Source organism: Grampus griseus, assembly GCF_964374135.1.
Source record: "Grampus griseus genome assembly, chromosome: 6".
Lineage (NCBI taxonomy): Eukaryota > Metazoa > Chordata > Mammalia > Artiodactyla > Delphinidae > Grampus > Grampus griseus.
The window spans coordinates 67380816-67394151 of NC_139000.1; the positions used below are offsets into that span (position 1 = coordinate 67380816).

The following is a 13336-nucleotide window of genomic DNA, read 5'->3' on the forward strand; positions in this document are numbered from 1 at the left end:
TGCTTGCTCTCTGGCCTTGGACAAACCATTGGGCCTTTCTGAGCCTAAGTTCCTCATCTATATAAAAGATGGAAATTCTTTACCTGACTCTCAGGGTTGTTATGACAACAAAAACAAATTCAGATAATGTGCATAGTACACCATATGCACACATATATTCATTTATGAGATATTTATTGAGGACCTACTATATGCCGGGACTGAGTGGTAGGAACAAAGAAGAGAACAAGAGGGATGTGATCCCTGATTTTATGGAAGTTACATGGTGAGGGGTGGGAGGCAGAAAACACACAAATAAGGTAAAATTTGATAGTTCTAGTGCTTAGGGAGAAAATAAAATTGGCATTGAGCTACGTAATGACTGGTAAGGGAGGGAAGGCATGTATGCTTTAGGTGATATTTGTGTGGAGACGTGAATGACCAGAAGAAGATAACTGTGCAGAAGTCTTCGGGTGGAGGATATCAGGGAAAGGGAACAGCTGGGACAAACGTGCTGATGTTCTGAAAGGAGGGACCGAAGGGCAGTGTGGCTGCAACAACAGTGATTGACTGGAAGTGTGGCCTCAGGGAGGTAGAGGGGAGGGTAAACATCTGGGCCTGAACACGTAGGGGATGGTTGGGCATGAAAAGGAGCTTGAAATTTCGCTCTAACTGCACTGAAAAAGCACTAGATAATTTAAGCAGAGGACTTGTGTGATCTGCTGCATGTGGTGGGAGCAAGGAGACCAGTTAGGCTGTGGAACAGTCCACCCAGAGAACATGGCAGCATCTGATTATAGCAACGGAGGGACTGGTTAGATTTAGGGTGTAGTTGACGTGCGAGCCGCGAGCTTCTTAGGGTCAGGAGGTCAGGTAAATATACTCGTATTAATTGTGTCATTCCCGCTGCACTCTCTTGTTACCACCCTGCATTATAGTACGAAATCACTTACCTTCACATCAGGTCATACATAATCTCAAACACGCTGAATATAGGTGAGATAAGGAGAAGGAGCCCAGTCAAAACAGATAGACAGCCTGTGCCTATATCCAGAGGTGAACTCCTCAGAACCTTCCTCAAGCTTCTGTCCCTAAACATAGTGATAGTTCTAATGAGCTAATAACTCATGCCTAGAAGGCAATTAAAGGGGAGAGGAAAAGAAAGAAGGACAGCTTCTGATATGACGCTGTGTGACAGTGCAAGCGGGAAGAAAGGATGAATAGATGACGGAGAAAACAAAAAGTATGAAAAGCAGGTGTGAAACTCCAAAGGGCATGGGCGAATTATGGTTTTCTTCATAGTTAATGAAGGCACAGAAGAGTGAATGCCATTGTCCTGCCTATAAAATGGTTGAAACAAAATTAAATCCATTTGGCTTACAACAAATTAAGCTTTGGGTGTATGAAAATGATCTCATGTGGACCCTTATTACCCCAAGGTGCTCAGTAAATGAATCTTTTCATTGTATTTTGTGGTCATGTACATGAAGTGCTGTATTTTTATCCCCAGCTGATAAAGGCCTATTAAAGTGTAATGTACACAGAACTTCCACTTATGGAAAGATGCCATAGATGTATTTTTTCCTTATTCCTCCTGGTAAATGCAACTAAAATCCTGCCATTGTATATAAAACAAACATAAGACTGAAAAGGAGAGAGGAGAAAACAGACTGGCTAGGGACCTTGGGTACTGAGGAATGACACAGTTGTGACTTCATTGGGTTTTCTGGGCTGTTTGTTTGTTTACCTCATAAAGCCCAAACTTGGAACTGAAGAAGGCGGCTGCCAGGAAATGCCACAGAAACAGAAAAAAATGTCCCAGCTTAAGCCTGCTTCCTCTACCCAAAGGATCAGGAAAGGGGCAACCAAGCAGGACAGAAAACTAGAGAATGCTGCTCTACTCCAAACACCACCCACACCAGCAAAGCCTGAATGGGAAGACTGGACTTCTCGTCAGACTGAAACATGGTTCCCCAACACTCCCATGGACGTGGCGTCAGAGAAGATGGATTTTATCCCCACAGGGTCACAATGTGGAGACCACGTGGGGATCCTAGACTTCTACCCTCATCCTGGAGTGTCCCTCTTCCTCTTCCCGCTGGGGTGGTGGTAGAGAAAGCCTCCTGGAGAGTTAGGACTTTCACTCATCACTGGCGGTAACAAGGCTTCTCCCACGGCAGGGTCAGTGGAGAGCAGCAGGGGGCAACAGAAACTCTACCCAGGCCCAGCAGTTAAGAGGAGCCCCCCACGTGGGTCACAAAGGAAGCCAGGTGGAGAACCTGGACTTCTTCCACTGGGTAGTAACCAGGTGGCATCTCCCTGCTCCCCAACCTGAGTGGTTTCAGAGAACAGCAGCTAAAACAGATTTAAATAAGGTCCAGAGTTGTATAACATGATATGAAAATGTCCAGGTTTCAACCGAAAAATCACTCATCATACTAAAAACCTACTATTAACACTTTCATTCAAAGTAGTGATGGAAGTTCTATCCAGTGAAATAATCCAAGGAAAGGAAATAAAATGCATATAGATCAAAAGGAAGGAATAAAACTGTTCGCAGAAGAAATGATCGCCTACTTAGAAAATACCAAGGAATCTACAAAAAAAAAAGTTCTAGAACTAATATATAAGTTTAGCAAGGTCACACGCTATACAAAACAACTGTTTCTGTATACTAGCAATGAACACATGAACACTGAAATTGAAAATACAATATCATTTACCATCCCTTAAAAAAAGTAATAATTGGGTATAAATCTAACAAATTATGTCCAGGACTTGTACACTGGAAGCTACAAAACTCTGATGAAAGAAAGTAAAGGAGATCTAAATAAATAGACATACAGTGTTCATGGATTGGAAGACTCAACACAGTAAAGATGTCAATTATCTCTAAATTGATATACATGTTTGTATATTTCCTATCCGAATCCCAGCAAAATTTTATAGTTGTAGACAAGACTATTCTAACATTTATGTAGAAAGGCAAAGAAACTAGCATAGCAAAGAATGATAAAGTGGGAAGAATCAGACTCAAGAATCAATTTTAAGATTAATTATATAACTACAATAATTAAGACTGTGTGGTATTGATAGAGAGATAGACACATAAATCAGTGGAACAGAAACAAGAACACAGAAGTAGAGCCACAAAAATATACTCAGCTGATGCTGACAAACACAAAAGCAATTCCGTGGAAGAAAGAGAGCTTGTTCAATGAATGGTGGCGGAGCAATTGGACATCCATAGGCAAAAAACAAATAAACTTTGACCTAAGTCTCACGCCTGATACGAAAATTAACTCAAAATATATCACAGACTTAAATGTAAAATGTAAAACTAGGAACCTTTTAGGAAAAAAATAGGAAAAAATTTTTAGGATCTTGGTCTAGGTAAATAGATCTTACACTTAACATTAAAAGCATGATTCATGAAAGAAAAACTCGATAAATTGGACTTCATCAAAGTTAAAAACTTTTGCTCTGTGGAAGATCCTGTTAAGAAGATAGGGGAGGGCTTCCATGGTGGCACATGGGCTTCCCTGGTGGCACAGTGGATAAGAATCTTCCTGCCAATGCAGGGGACACAGGTTCGATGCCTGGTCCAGGAAGATCCCACATGCCCAGAGCAACTAAGCCCGTGCACCACAACTACTGAAGCCCACGCACCTAGAGCCTGTGCTCTGCAACAAGAGAAGCCACCGCAATGAGAAGCCCACACACCGCAACGAAGAGTAGCCCCGGCTCGCCGTAGCTAGAAAAAGCCCGTGCACAGCAACGAAGACCCAATGCAGCCAAAAATAAATAAATTCTTTAAAAAAAAATTTTTAAAGAAGGTAGGGGAAAAAATCTATAGACTGGGAGAAATTTATTACAAACCACATATCTGACAAATGACTTACATCTAGAATGTAAAGAGCTCTCAGAACTCAGTAGTAAAAAATAATCCAATTATAAAATGCTAAAGGACATGAAGAGACATTTCATCAAAGATATAAAGATGAAAAATAAGCACATGAAAAGATGTTCAATATCATTAGCCATTGGGGAAATGCAAATTTTTAAAAAGCCACAATGAGATATCAATACACACCTATCAGAAAGGCTAAAATTAAAACTAATGATAACGTCAAATGCTAACGAGGATGCAGAGAAACTAAATTACTCATACATTACTGGTGGGAATGTGAAATGATACAGCCACTCTGGAAAACAGTTCAGTGGTTCCTTAAAAATCTACTGTATGACCTAATAATTACACTCCTGGGCATTTATCCCATAGAAAATGAAGACAAATGTTCACACAAAAACTTGTACAGGAATGTATATAGATGCTTTATTTGAATAACCAAGATGTGGAAACAACCCAGATGTCCTTCAACATGTGCATGGCTGAACATACTTGGTACGTCCATACCGTGGAATACTACTCAGCAATAAAAGGGAGCAAACTATTGATACATGCCACCACGGTACCATGTGAGACCTGGAAGAATCTCCAGAGAATTATTCTGAGTGAAAAAAAGCCCATCAAAAAAAGTTACATACCGTATGATTCCATTTATATAACATTCTTGAAATGCCAAAATTATAAGAAATGGAGAACAGATTAATGGTTGCCAAAGGCTTAAGGCAGGGCTGGGGGCAGCATAAGGGATCCTTGCAGTGATGGAAATGTTGTTCTGTAGCTTAACTTCGTCAATGTCAGTGTTCTAGTCATGACATTGTACTCTAGTTTTGTAAGGTATTGCCGTTGGGGGAAACTGGGTAGAGAGTACGCAGGATTGCTCTGTGTTATTTCTTATAACTGCATGTGAATCTACAACTATCTCAAAATAAAAATTTAAGCCCATAAAAATCGAATGTATTGGATCATTTGTTTAATGATAAGATGCACAAATCATCCCAACTTGTTGGATACCATGCTCTCTCCTCAGATTCTTTTTGTGACAATTCTACGGTAGCTAGACAGGTAGGTGTGTGGACGGATGGTTCTTATAGTATACAGTTAGAGTTTTTTCAAAGGAAAACACGGTCAGTGGAAAAAGCCTGGGTATGTCCCTTGTTCATTGTTGGTCATCTCGTGTTTCAAGGGAATACCCAAAGCCACCATCTAATAAAATGTCACGCTCCTTCTCACTCTCAGGAAAGCCACTAGTGAAAACATCCCGAGGGACTGTGTTCAACACGGAGGAACCCGCCATCACAGTTGATGTAGGAGGCACCGTCAAAACAGTTGGAGGCGTGAATGTGACTATTAACTGCCAAGTTGCAGGTGAGAAATGCATTCATATGTTAATTCATTTGTTCAAGTATTAATGGAGCCCTGTGCTAGGTTGGGGGCTGAAAAGATAAGTACAAATTCTACTCTCAGGGATTTGGGGCTAGTAGGAAAACTGAAGCATGAACCTCAGTCACTCTGAAAGTGGAAAGTGCTGCCGGAAGTTGAGAGGAGGAAAACTGGGACAGATGAAGGGAGAAGAGGCGGTTTTTATCTCCGTCTTGCATACTGGTAGAATGTGAGCATGCAAAGATGGGGGCAGAGGGTGTTCCAGGGTGATGACACAGTGTGAGAAAATTCATGGAAGCAGGGAAGCTGCAGGACTTCAGGGGAACAGCGTGTGCTTTGGTCTGGCCGGAGCCCAGAGTACATAGATAGGGTGGTGGGGCTTAAACTTTAGTAATGTGGGTTGCACCTGTGCCGTGGGAGACTTTGATGAGGAGTTCAGACAAAGGCAGATTGAAAGTGACATTAAGGGGCCATGCAGTGCACAAAATGGATTGAAGAAAAGAAATACAGGGACAGAGAGTCCAGTTAAGAAGCCATCATAGTAGGGCTTCCCTGGTGGTGCAGTGGTTAAGAATCCGCCTGCCAATGCAGGGGACACGGGTTCGAGCCCCAGTCTAGGAAGATCCCACATGCCGCGGAGCAACTAAGCCCATGCGCCACAGCTACTGAGCCCGTGTGCCACAACTACTGAAGCCCGTGCGCCTAGAGCCCGTGCTCTGCAGCAAGAGAAGCCACCGCAATGAGAAGCCCGTGCACCGCAACAAAGAGTAGCCCCCGCTTGCCGCAACTAGAGAAAACCCGTGCACAGCAACTAGAGAAGACCCAACACAGCCAAAATAAATAAATAAATAAATAAATTTATATCCAGAAAAAAAAAAGAAGCCATCACAGTAGTTTAGAGCAGAGGTGCTGGGGCCTGAACTCAGGGCAGTGGTGGTGGAAAGCTCGGGAGTGGATGGCAGGGGTAAGATCAACAGGAACCTGGAGCTTACTCACTTCAGAAGTGGGTAGGAGTCATTAATGAAAACAGCCAATGCTGTTAGGAGTGTGATAATAGACATTGCCCTTGGGTAGGCCTTGCAAACTCAGAGGCCTAAAGGGACCAGAAAGTCACAGGAAAGTGGAGGAGTAGTGGACCAGAGGAGGTTGTAGTATGCTCTTCATAAAGGCGTCTACTGTCAATTAAAAAATAAAAAACACCCACATAGACTGGAACAAAGCTCAGCTACCAATTCTCCCCTCCTGTGAACTGCTAGCCTGTCTACCCCAAGGGTTTTCACACCCACAGTGCAAAGAAAAAATGGATGGCTCTTGTGCCCAGCCACAGTTCCCTGATTGCTGTCCTCATCAGATATATCTTCCTGCGGCACCCAAACCACGGTTCCCCAGTCATACCCTGTCTGCAAAAAGGACAGGCATTGGCACCCCCTGCTCTGGGGGTTTCTTCATCTTAGATCTCAGCCCCAGCATTGGAAGATTTACCTCCACTTGTGATTTATAAGGCCAGAGAGAACCCATTTTAAAAGAAGTAGGGGGAGAATCTTCATCTAGAGCATGTTGTTTCCAAAGAACAGCCAGGTCTGGTTTTTCTCTGAAATGTTCTGGTAGCTCCAGGAACCCGAAAGTATAAATCTCTCTCTGTCATCATGCATTAGCTTCTTCTTGGTAAAGCTTCCCTTGGCCTGTGCATCCAACCTCATTAGCGAAAGCTTCTGGAACTAAATCCCTTCAGGCCCTATTAGGGCAGAATCTCTGACAGGGCTTCCCATGAATGAGTTGCCCCTCTATACACAGCCTGGTGGTAGAGGCAGGGTCCTTTGTGCAGGACCATCACTCCTCACGTGATCACTAGGAACATGGGCCTTGGAGACGGAACACCAACTGGAGATATGATGGACCATGTTGGGTCTCCTCCTGAGCACTGGGATTGGTAGGACTAAAAAAATGGGAAGCAAAGGGCAGCAAAGCAAGGAATTGGGCATTTGAGGGAGACTGAGAGAACCAGAATCCAGGTGGAGGCGTATGTATCATGGGGAACCCAAGACAGTCAAACCAGCTTTGGTCAACTCTTCCATGCCACCTAAGGCCATGTCTCCCGACTTCATCCAGAGACTCACTCTTGGTAACCTGATGGTGAAATCCTAGGTTGTTAGGTCCAGTTTTTGCCTGGCTATGTACATTACGTTCTTTGCTTTTATGTTTATTCATAGGGCCATTTGTATTAATCATGGTTAACTAAAATAAATGTGTGTCTCTGCCATTATGCCTTTCGTTAAGTAAGATTTTTATTCAATGTAGATGGGAAAGAGCCTGCTTTTGATTAAACTGTTGGTCTGTGAATTTACTGGACAAAGAAATCATTCTTGAGCTGAGTCTCCAGTCAAAATGCTGACAGCTATAATGCTAAATGGCAGAAAGAACTAGTTTTACTTTGATACTACAAGTAGCTTTTATGGCTCTCTTGTGACATAATTTTAATGGCTATATAATAGTGTATTTTTAAAATATTACATAATTTACCTAGAATAACTCATGTCCTTACATGTTTGAGTTGTTAGCAGTTTTTCATTAAATAACTTTTTGCATACATATGTTTTCAACATGTAAAATTCAGCCTCACAAATTCTTCCCAACTCTTAAGCATAAAAAGCATTAAGCAATGAGTATGATGAGGCTTTTTCTTGAAAAGTGATCCAGTCCCTTAATACCACTCCCAAACTGGTTCTCTATTTAAGAAAATTCAGAAAACTGAGTAGGAGATAAAGGGTTGGAGGAGGAGGGAGTGTTTCAGTCATGGGGAACAGGATGTACCTGAGGTAGAAAGAGTGTGTTGCATCTGAAGGAGTGAAATGCGGCCGGTGTGTCTGTAGGATGGAGAAAGCAGTGTGACATGTGGCTGGGAGGTGGGGAATAGGCAAGGGCTAGATCTTATATGCTTTCCTAGATTATGGTACAGTTTGGAGCAAGGGTAGCTTTTGCAGACTTAGGATATAAAATTGTGAGGACTGGTCATGTAGAAATAACTAGTTGAGGAGTCAATGATAGGCAGTGTATTAACTAGGGAAGGCTAGACTCTGGTAACAAGTAGATTCCCAAATGTGTAATGACTCAAACACAATAGAAGTTTATTACTGCCTACCTAGGAGTCCAAAGAGTGGTCCTGGTCAGCTGGAAGGGATCTGCCCCCCACAGTCCTTCAGCATCACAGAACACTGGTGGCTATGTTATCTTGAATACATGCCTTCCAAGGTCTCCCCAGAGGTCCTCTCTATCCTGTCAACCAGAAGAGGGGAAAAACAAAGCGTAGACGATGGTTGAGAAGATTTTAAGGGTGACACCTGGAAGTAGCACACATTACTACTTCTCACATTCCTTCTTAGTCACATGGCTACTCACAGCTACAAGGGCTGCTGGGAAATATAGCCAGGCTGGGTACCCAGGAAAAAGAAGAAACAGCTATCAGTGTCTGCCACAGTCAGTGTGAAGAAATGTGGAAGGCTGAAAACCTTTCCAGACTTACATGGTTCTTTAGAATAATTGCCAAGGCTGACATTTAAGCTACTGTATCCTTTCCTTGTCTTGTACCAAACCATCAAAGAAACTTCTAGAACTTATCATGTCAAGGTGTACCTTTCAGTGGATGCCCCACCTCAAGATGTTGACAAGTCACCATGGTGCAAGCAGCCTTCCAAGTGTAACAAGTGGTCTAGTTAACAAGAATATCCTGTCTGGGATTTAAAAAAAGATGATTATACATCACCCTACCTGGCAGCTCAGTGGAGATTAAAGACGCTAATCCTCATAATCATATCAAGTTACATCCCATTATGACTACACTCATTTACTGATCCTTTCAAGCAGCAGGGAGAGCACTGTGTTATTGATAAGATATGCCACAAAGGGGAAAAAGTAAAGGCAGGTCCTTTTCCTTCCTTTTTTAGACACAAATCATACCAGGGAGTCCAGAGTGTGGAGCCTATCCAACTAACTTGTCAACAGCATAGCTTTGGACTTTGTTCTGTGGTGTATATTTTTTGTCATTCTTCAGACATTTCTTTCTGTAGAATGTGCTGTCACATCTACAGGCTTGGGAAAAAAAAAAACCTTCCACAACCTGACTAAGCTTCTCACCAAGAAGAGCACTAGCAAAGCCAGCACAAATGGATTCTAGAAAGTTCTCTCTTAACAATAATCTTGGTGTTACAATTACAGCAGAAAGGTTAATCCCAAAAGTAGGAAATATTTAAGGATTTGATACCAGAAATAATAGTGCAGCAATTCATACCTTTTCTAAGGAAGCAGCCTGGTATAATGGCAGGCGGTGTCATGTACTTGTTAGGAAGGGGATCCCTAGCATTAAACATATCTGAGTTTGGATCCCCACCTGCCATTTGTAGGTCACTGATGGACCATGAGGTAGAGAGGAGGTACAGGGACTCTGTCCCCATGTAATCATTCAGGAATCCAAACTAATGTCATTTTAGGCAGATTTCATAATCTCTTCAGGTCCCAATTTCCTCATCAGTAAAATGGAGTTAATAACAATGCTTCATAGGACCTTTGTGAAAAATGAGTGATTATGTTTATTAAATGTTTGGCTGATAGCAAATACTCAGTAAATGTTCTTTCTCCATCTAATATGTTAGGATATTTTTGTATAGCTCCTGACCTTGGTGCATTCCCAATGTCTAGGTATTCTAAACATCATTGTTAGGTACGTGTATCTGGTACCTTTTCCAGGGACTCTGGCATATATGAGGGTTGGTGATATTTTCTGAAGCATCATTGTCATCTCTTGAGAGAAAAAGAAAAAAGAGATCTCTGGTGCATCGTTTATTTTTCTTCTCCCCTCGTTCCAACTTTGTTTGTAATATGTCAGAACCAGTCATGGCAGGACTGGCTGTCATTGCGAAGTATCTTTTTGGTGTCATTCTCTGCTTAAGGCGCATGATCGCAGGCAGGAATCCCCCAAAATGTGACACCAGCGACTCCATCTCCATTGGCAAATTCTTGATGCAGGTCCATGTTTGAGGAAGTCTAAGAGAGGTTTGCTAATCTGTGTATTAAAGAATGATTCCTACATCATTTGGCTTCCCTCGGCACTGCTGTCACTTCTGTGGTCCCGGTTTTACAGAGACTGGAGGTCACTTCCTTCTACCCTTCGTTATCCTGAACATGTCCATTTCTCCCATGAACTCCCCTGCTCTCAACTGAGGAATTCAGCCCTTTTAGCCAAGACTCTGTTTTGTCCTGTTAAACAGACTTGCTTTCAAAGGGGCATGAGGCCAAGAGTGATGAAGTGATGAAGGAAGAAGCTTACACCCACTTCCTGGAGACATGAGAAATGGTTCCATCCCTGGGTCATCTCTCTCTCCCTCCTCCTCTTCTTTCTCACCATCCGTGTCTCCCCTCTGGCTGCCGTACAGTCACATAAGCCCTGACCAGTGAATGACACATAGGGGAGCAGCAAGTCTTGCTGCAGGAGCTGACCGTGTAAACACAGTGTTGGCTCTGAAGACACTCATGCCATGGCCCATGGACACTGTCATGGAGAGAGAGCATTCCCCCCGACCATTCACTTAGTCACCACGCTTTTGCTGGTGGAACTGACAGCCCATTAGTCTGGTTCTCTTACCCTGCCTCCTCGCTCTAGAACAGCCTCAGTTCCTATCAGGGATTTTGTGCTTACTGCCCACAGCCCTCCTCCAAGGAAGGTGCCAGTGACAAGTGCTACGTGTAATCAGTTCATGGTGAGGGAAAGTGGGTGAATACTTGCAAAAGATGGTTTGTAGGACCTCATTTTTCCTTGCACTTTCTAGGAGAGAAATAACTGGAAGGGTTTTCTTCAACTTACTTTTCAGAGGCTTTCTCCTGAGTGCCATGGAATTTTTGTTTTCCCCAACATGAAGATGGAGCTCAGGGACCAAAGTCTAAGCTGGCATGGCTGGGCATCATGATGCTCTTGCTCTCCCTAGTGGTGCTGCAATGAAAAATCATCTCTTCTGCCTTTCACCTGCATCTTTTCTCCAGGTGTATTTAGAGATAGTGCCAGCCTGGCCCCTCTCATGCACCTGAGCCTTAAGTTTCACAGTGTGTGCCCCTCCCTGATGGGTCAGGGCTGCAGTATCCAAGTCTCCACCCCTTTCAGCAGCCTTGCCTCCTTTCTCCGGCCAGCGTGCCAGTCCCTAGTGACTCACATTGAATTATGGGTAATCTGAACAACAACAAAAGAGAGAGGACCAGAGAGTCTCTCTCCTGTTCCCCATTAACAGGGAGAAAAGCCCTACAGATTGGCCAAACACTTGGGCCACACACCTTAGGCCACCATTCCACCACTGGAAACTCCACCTGAGGCAGCAGGCCAGCAAGGACACCAGTGAATTCACACAAGGTAGCTCATTGTTAGTGAGGGAACATATGAGACCACCCTTCCATCCCACCCCACTTCCTGACACTGGGAGTTCAGGAACAGCAAGTGCTCAAGGGGTCATAATGAGGGCTGGTGAGCTGGCTGTTACAAAGTAGACTGTGGGTAAATTTTATTCATCAAGGACAAACAACAGGTACACAGGCAACTCCTTGAAGGTGTCTTCATTTTCAACAGTAGGCTGCCCATGAAGGGTAAGGCTGCATTTGCCCCAAGGGCAAAGTCCATCCCCAACTCAGGGAAAGCACAGGACTAAAGCTCTGGCTCTGACTGTTCCTGGCTTTGACCCTATTTATCTGGATCTGACATTCTAAAGCTGCCCTGGATACATGTCCAAGAGTTTTATGAGCACGTTGTGAGCTGAGTCAGCAGGCTAGACGGTGCAAGGGATGGAGCTTTCTACTCCCTGGAGACTGGGAATTAATGCCACACACTTTCTGTCTCTCAGCTCACTCAGAACTTGGCCTCCTATGCAGACCATCTCAGAAGGCTTGTCCTGAGCTGGGGCCTGCTTACCAGCATGTGACCCACAGGGAAACTTCCTCAGGAATTAAAGCCATTCTTTTGTCTTAGTCTATTCAGGCTGCTATAACAAAATGCCATACATTGGGTGGCTTAAACAGCAGAAGTTTATTTCTCATGGCTCTGGAGGCTGGCAATTCCAAGATCAAGGTGCCAGCCCATTCAGTTCCTGACCAGGACTCTCTTCCTGGCTTGCAAACAGCTATGTCTTGCTGTATCCTCACAGCAAGATGAAGAGAGAGAAAGAGAAGGTCTCTTCTTATAAGGGCACTAATCCCATCACAAGAGCCACCCCCCTCATCACAGTCTCATCTAAACCTAACAATCTCCAAAGGCCTCACCTCCTAACACCATCACACTGATGGTAGTTAGGACTTCAACATATGAATTTACAAAGGACACAAACATTTAGTCCATAACACTCCTAGAGGATAGAGCCTGACTTCCAAAGACTGGAACCCCATCCCAATTCAGATGTGCATACTCTCCCCAGCTCTCTCTCACAACAATAACTTAGATTGAGGAGAGAGCAGAACACTTTCTTTTTGTCTTTCTTTTTCTGTGGTGATACTGATAGTCCAATCTTTTCTTGTTCTAAGAAAATACTTAGGCTTCAAAAAATACAGCCTTGTTTTCTACATGGAGTGTCAACTCTGGTAAGGATCTAGCAGCTTTCATTTGTCTGGTTCATGAATATATCAACATTTTGTAGCTTTTAACTTTCTACTGAGATATAATATTTATACAGAAAAGTGCTCATATCATAAAGGTCCCAAGCCCACCAAACCAGCCCCCAAGTCAAAAAACAGAGGATTACTAGCAACCAAGCTCCTGTCCCCACTCTCAGTCACAGCCCCTCCCAGTCCATCCCAGTCTCAGAGGAACCCCCCACTCTGACTGCTGACAACAGAGTACTGATGTTACCAATTTTTGTTTTCTACTTTCAGAAACAACATCATACTGTGTACTGTGTGTGCTCTTTCATGCCTGGTTTTTCTTATTTAACGTTAGGTTTGTTTCATGTAGTTGTCAGTCATTCATTTGCACTGGTGTATACATTCGGTTCTGAGGTGTTTTCTCCAAAGAATTCGGGTTCACTCCTTCCACCCTGGCAAGTG

At 43.4% G+C, this 13336-nt stretch overlaps 1 protein-coding gene across 2 annotated transcripts in view; it reads left to right on the forward strand.

Moving 5' to 3' along the window:
- Window positions 1–13336, forward strand: part of ADAMTSL1 (ADAMTS like 1) — a 468923-nt gene that overhangs the window by 360153 nt on the left and 95434 nt on the right. For both annotated transcript variants that reach the window (XM_082657540.1, XM_082657541.1), the window contains one exon: window positions 5126–5254. In XM_082657540.1, coding sequence (XP_082513666.1) covers window positions 5126–5254 — 129 coding nt within the window. The remainder of the gene's footprint in view (window positions 1–5125; window positions 5255–13336) is intronic.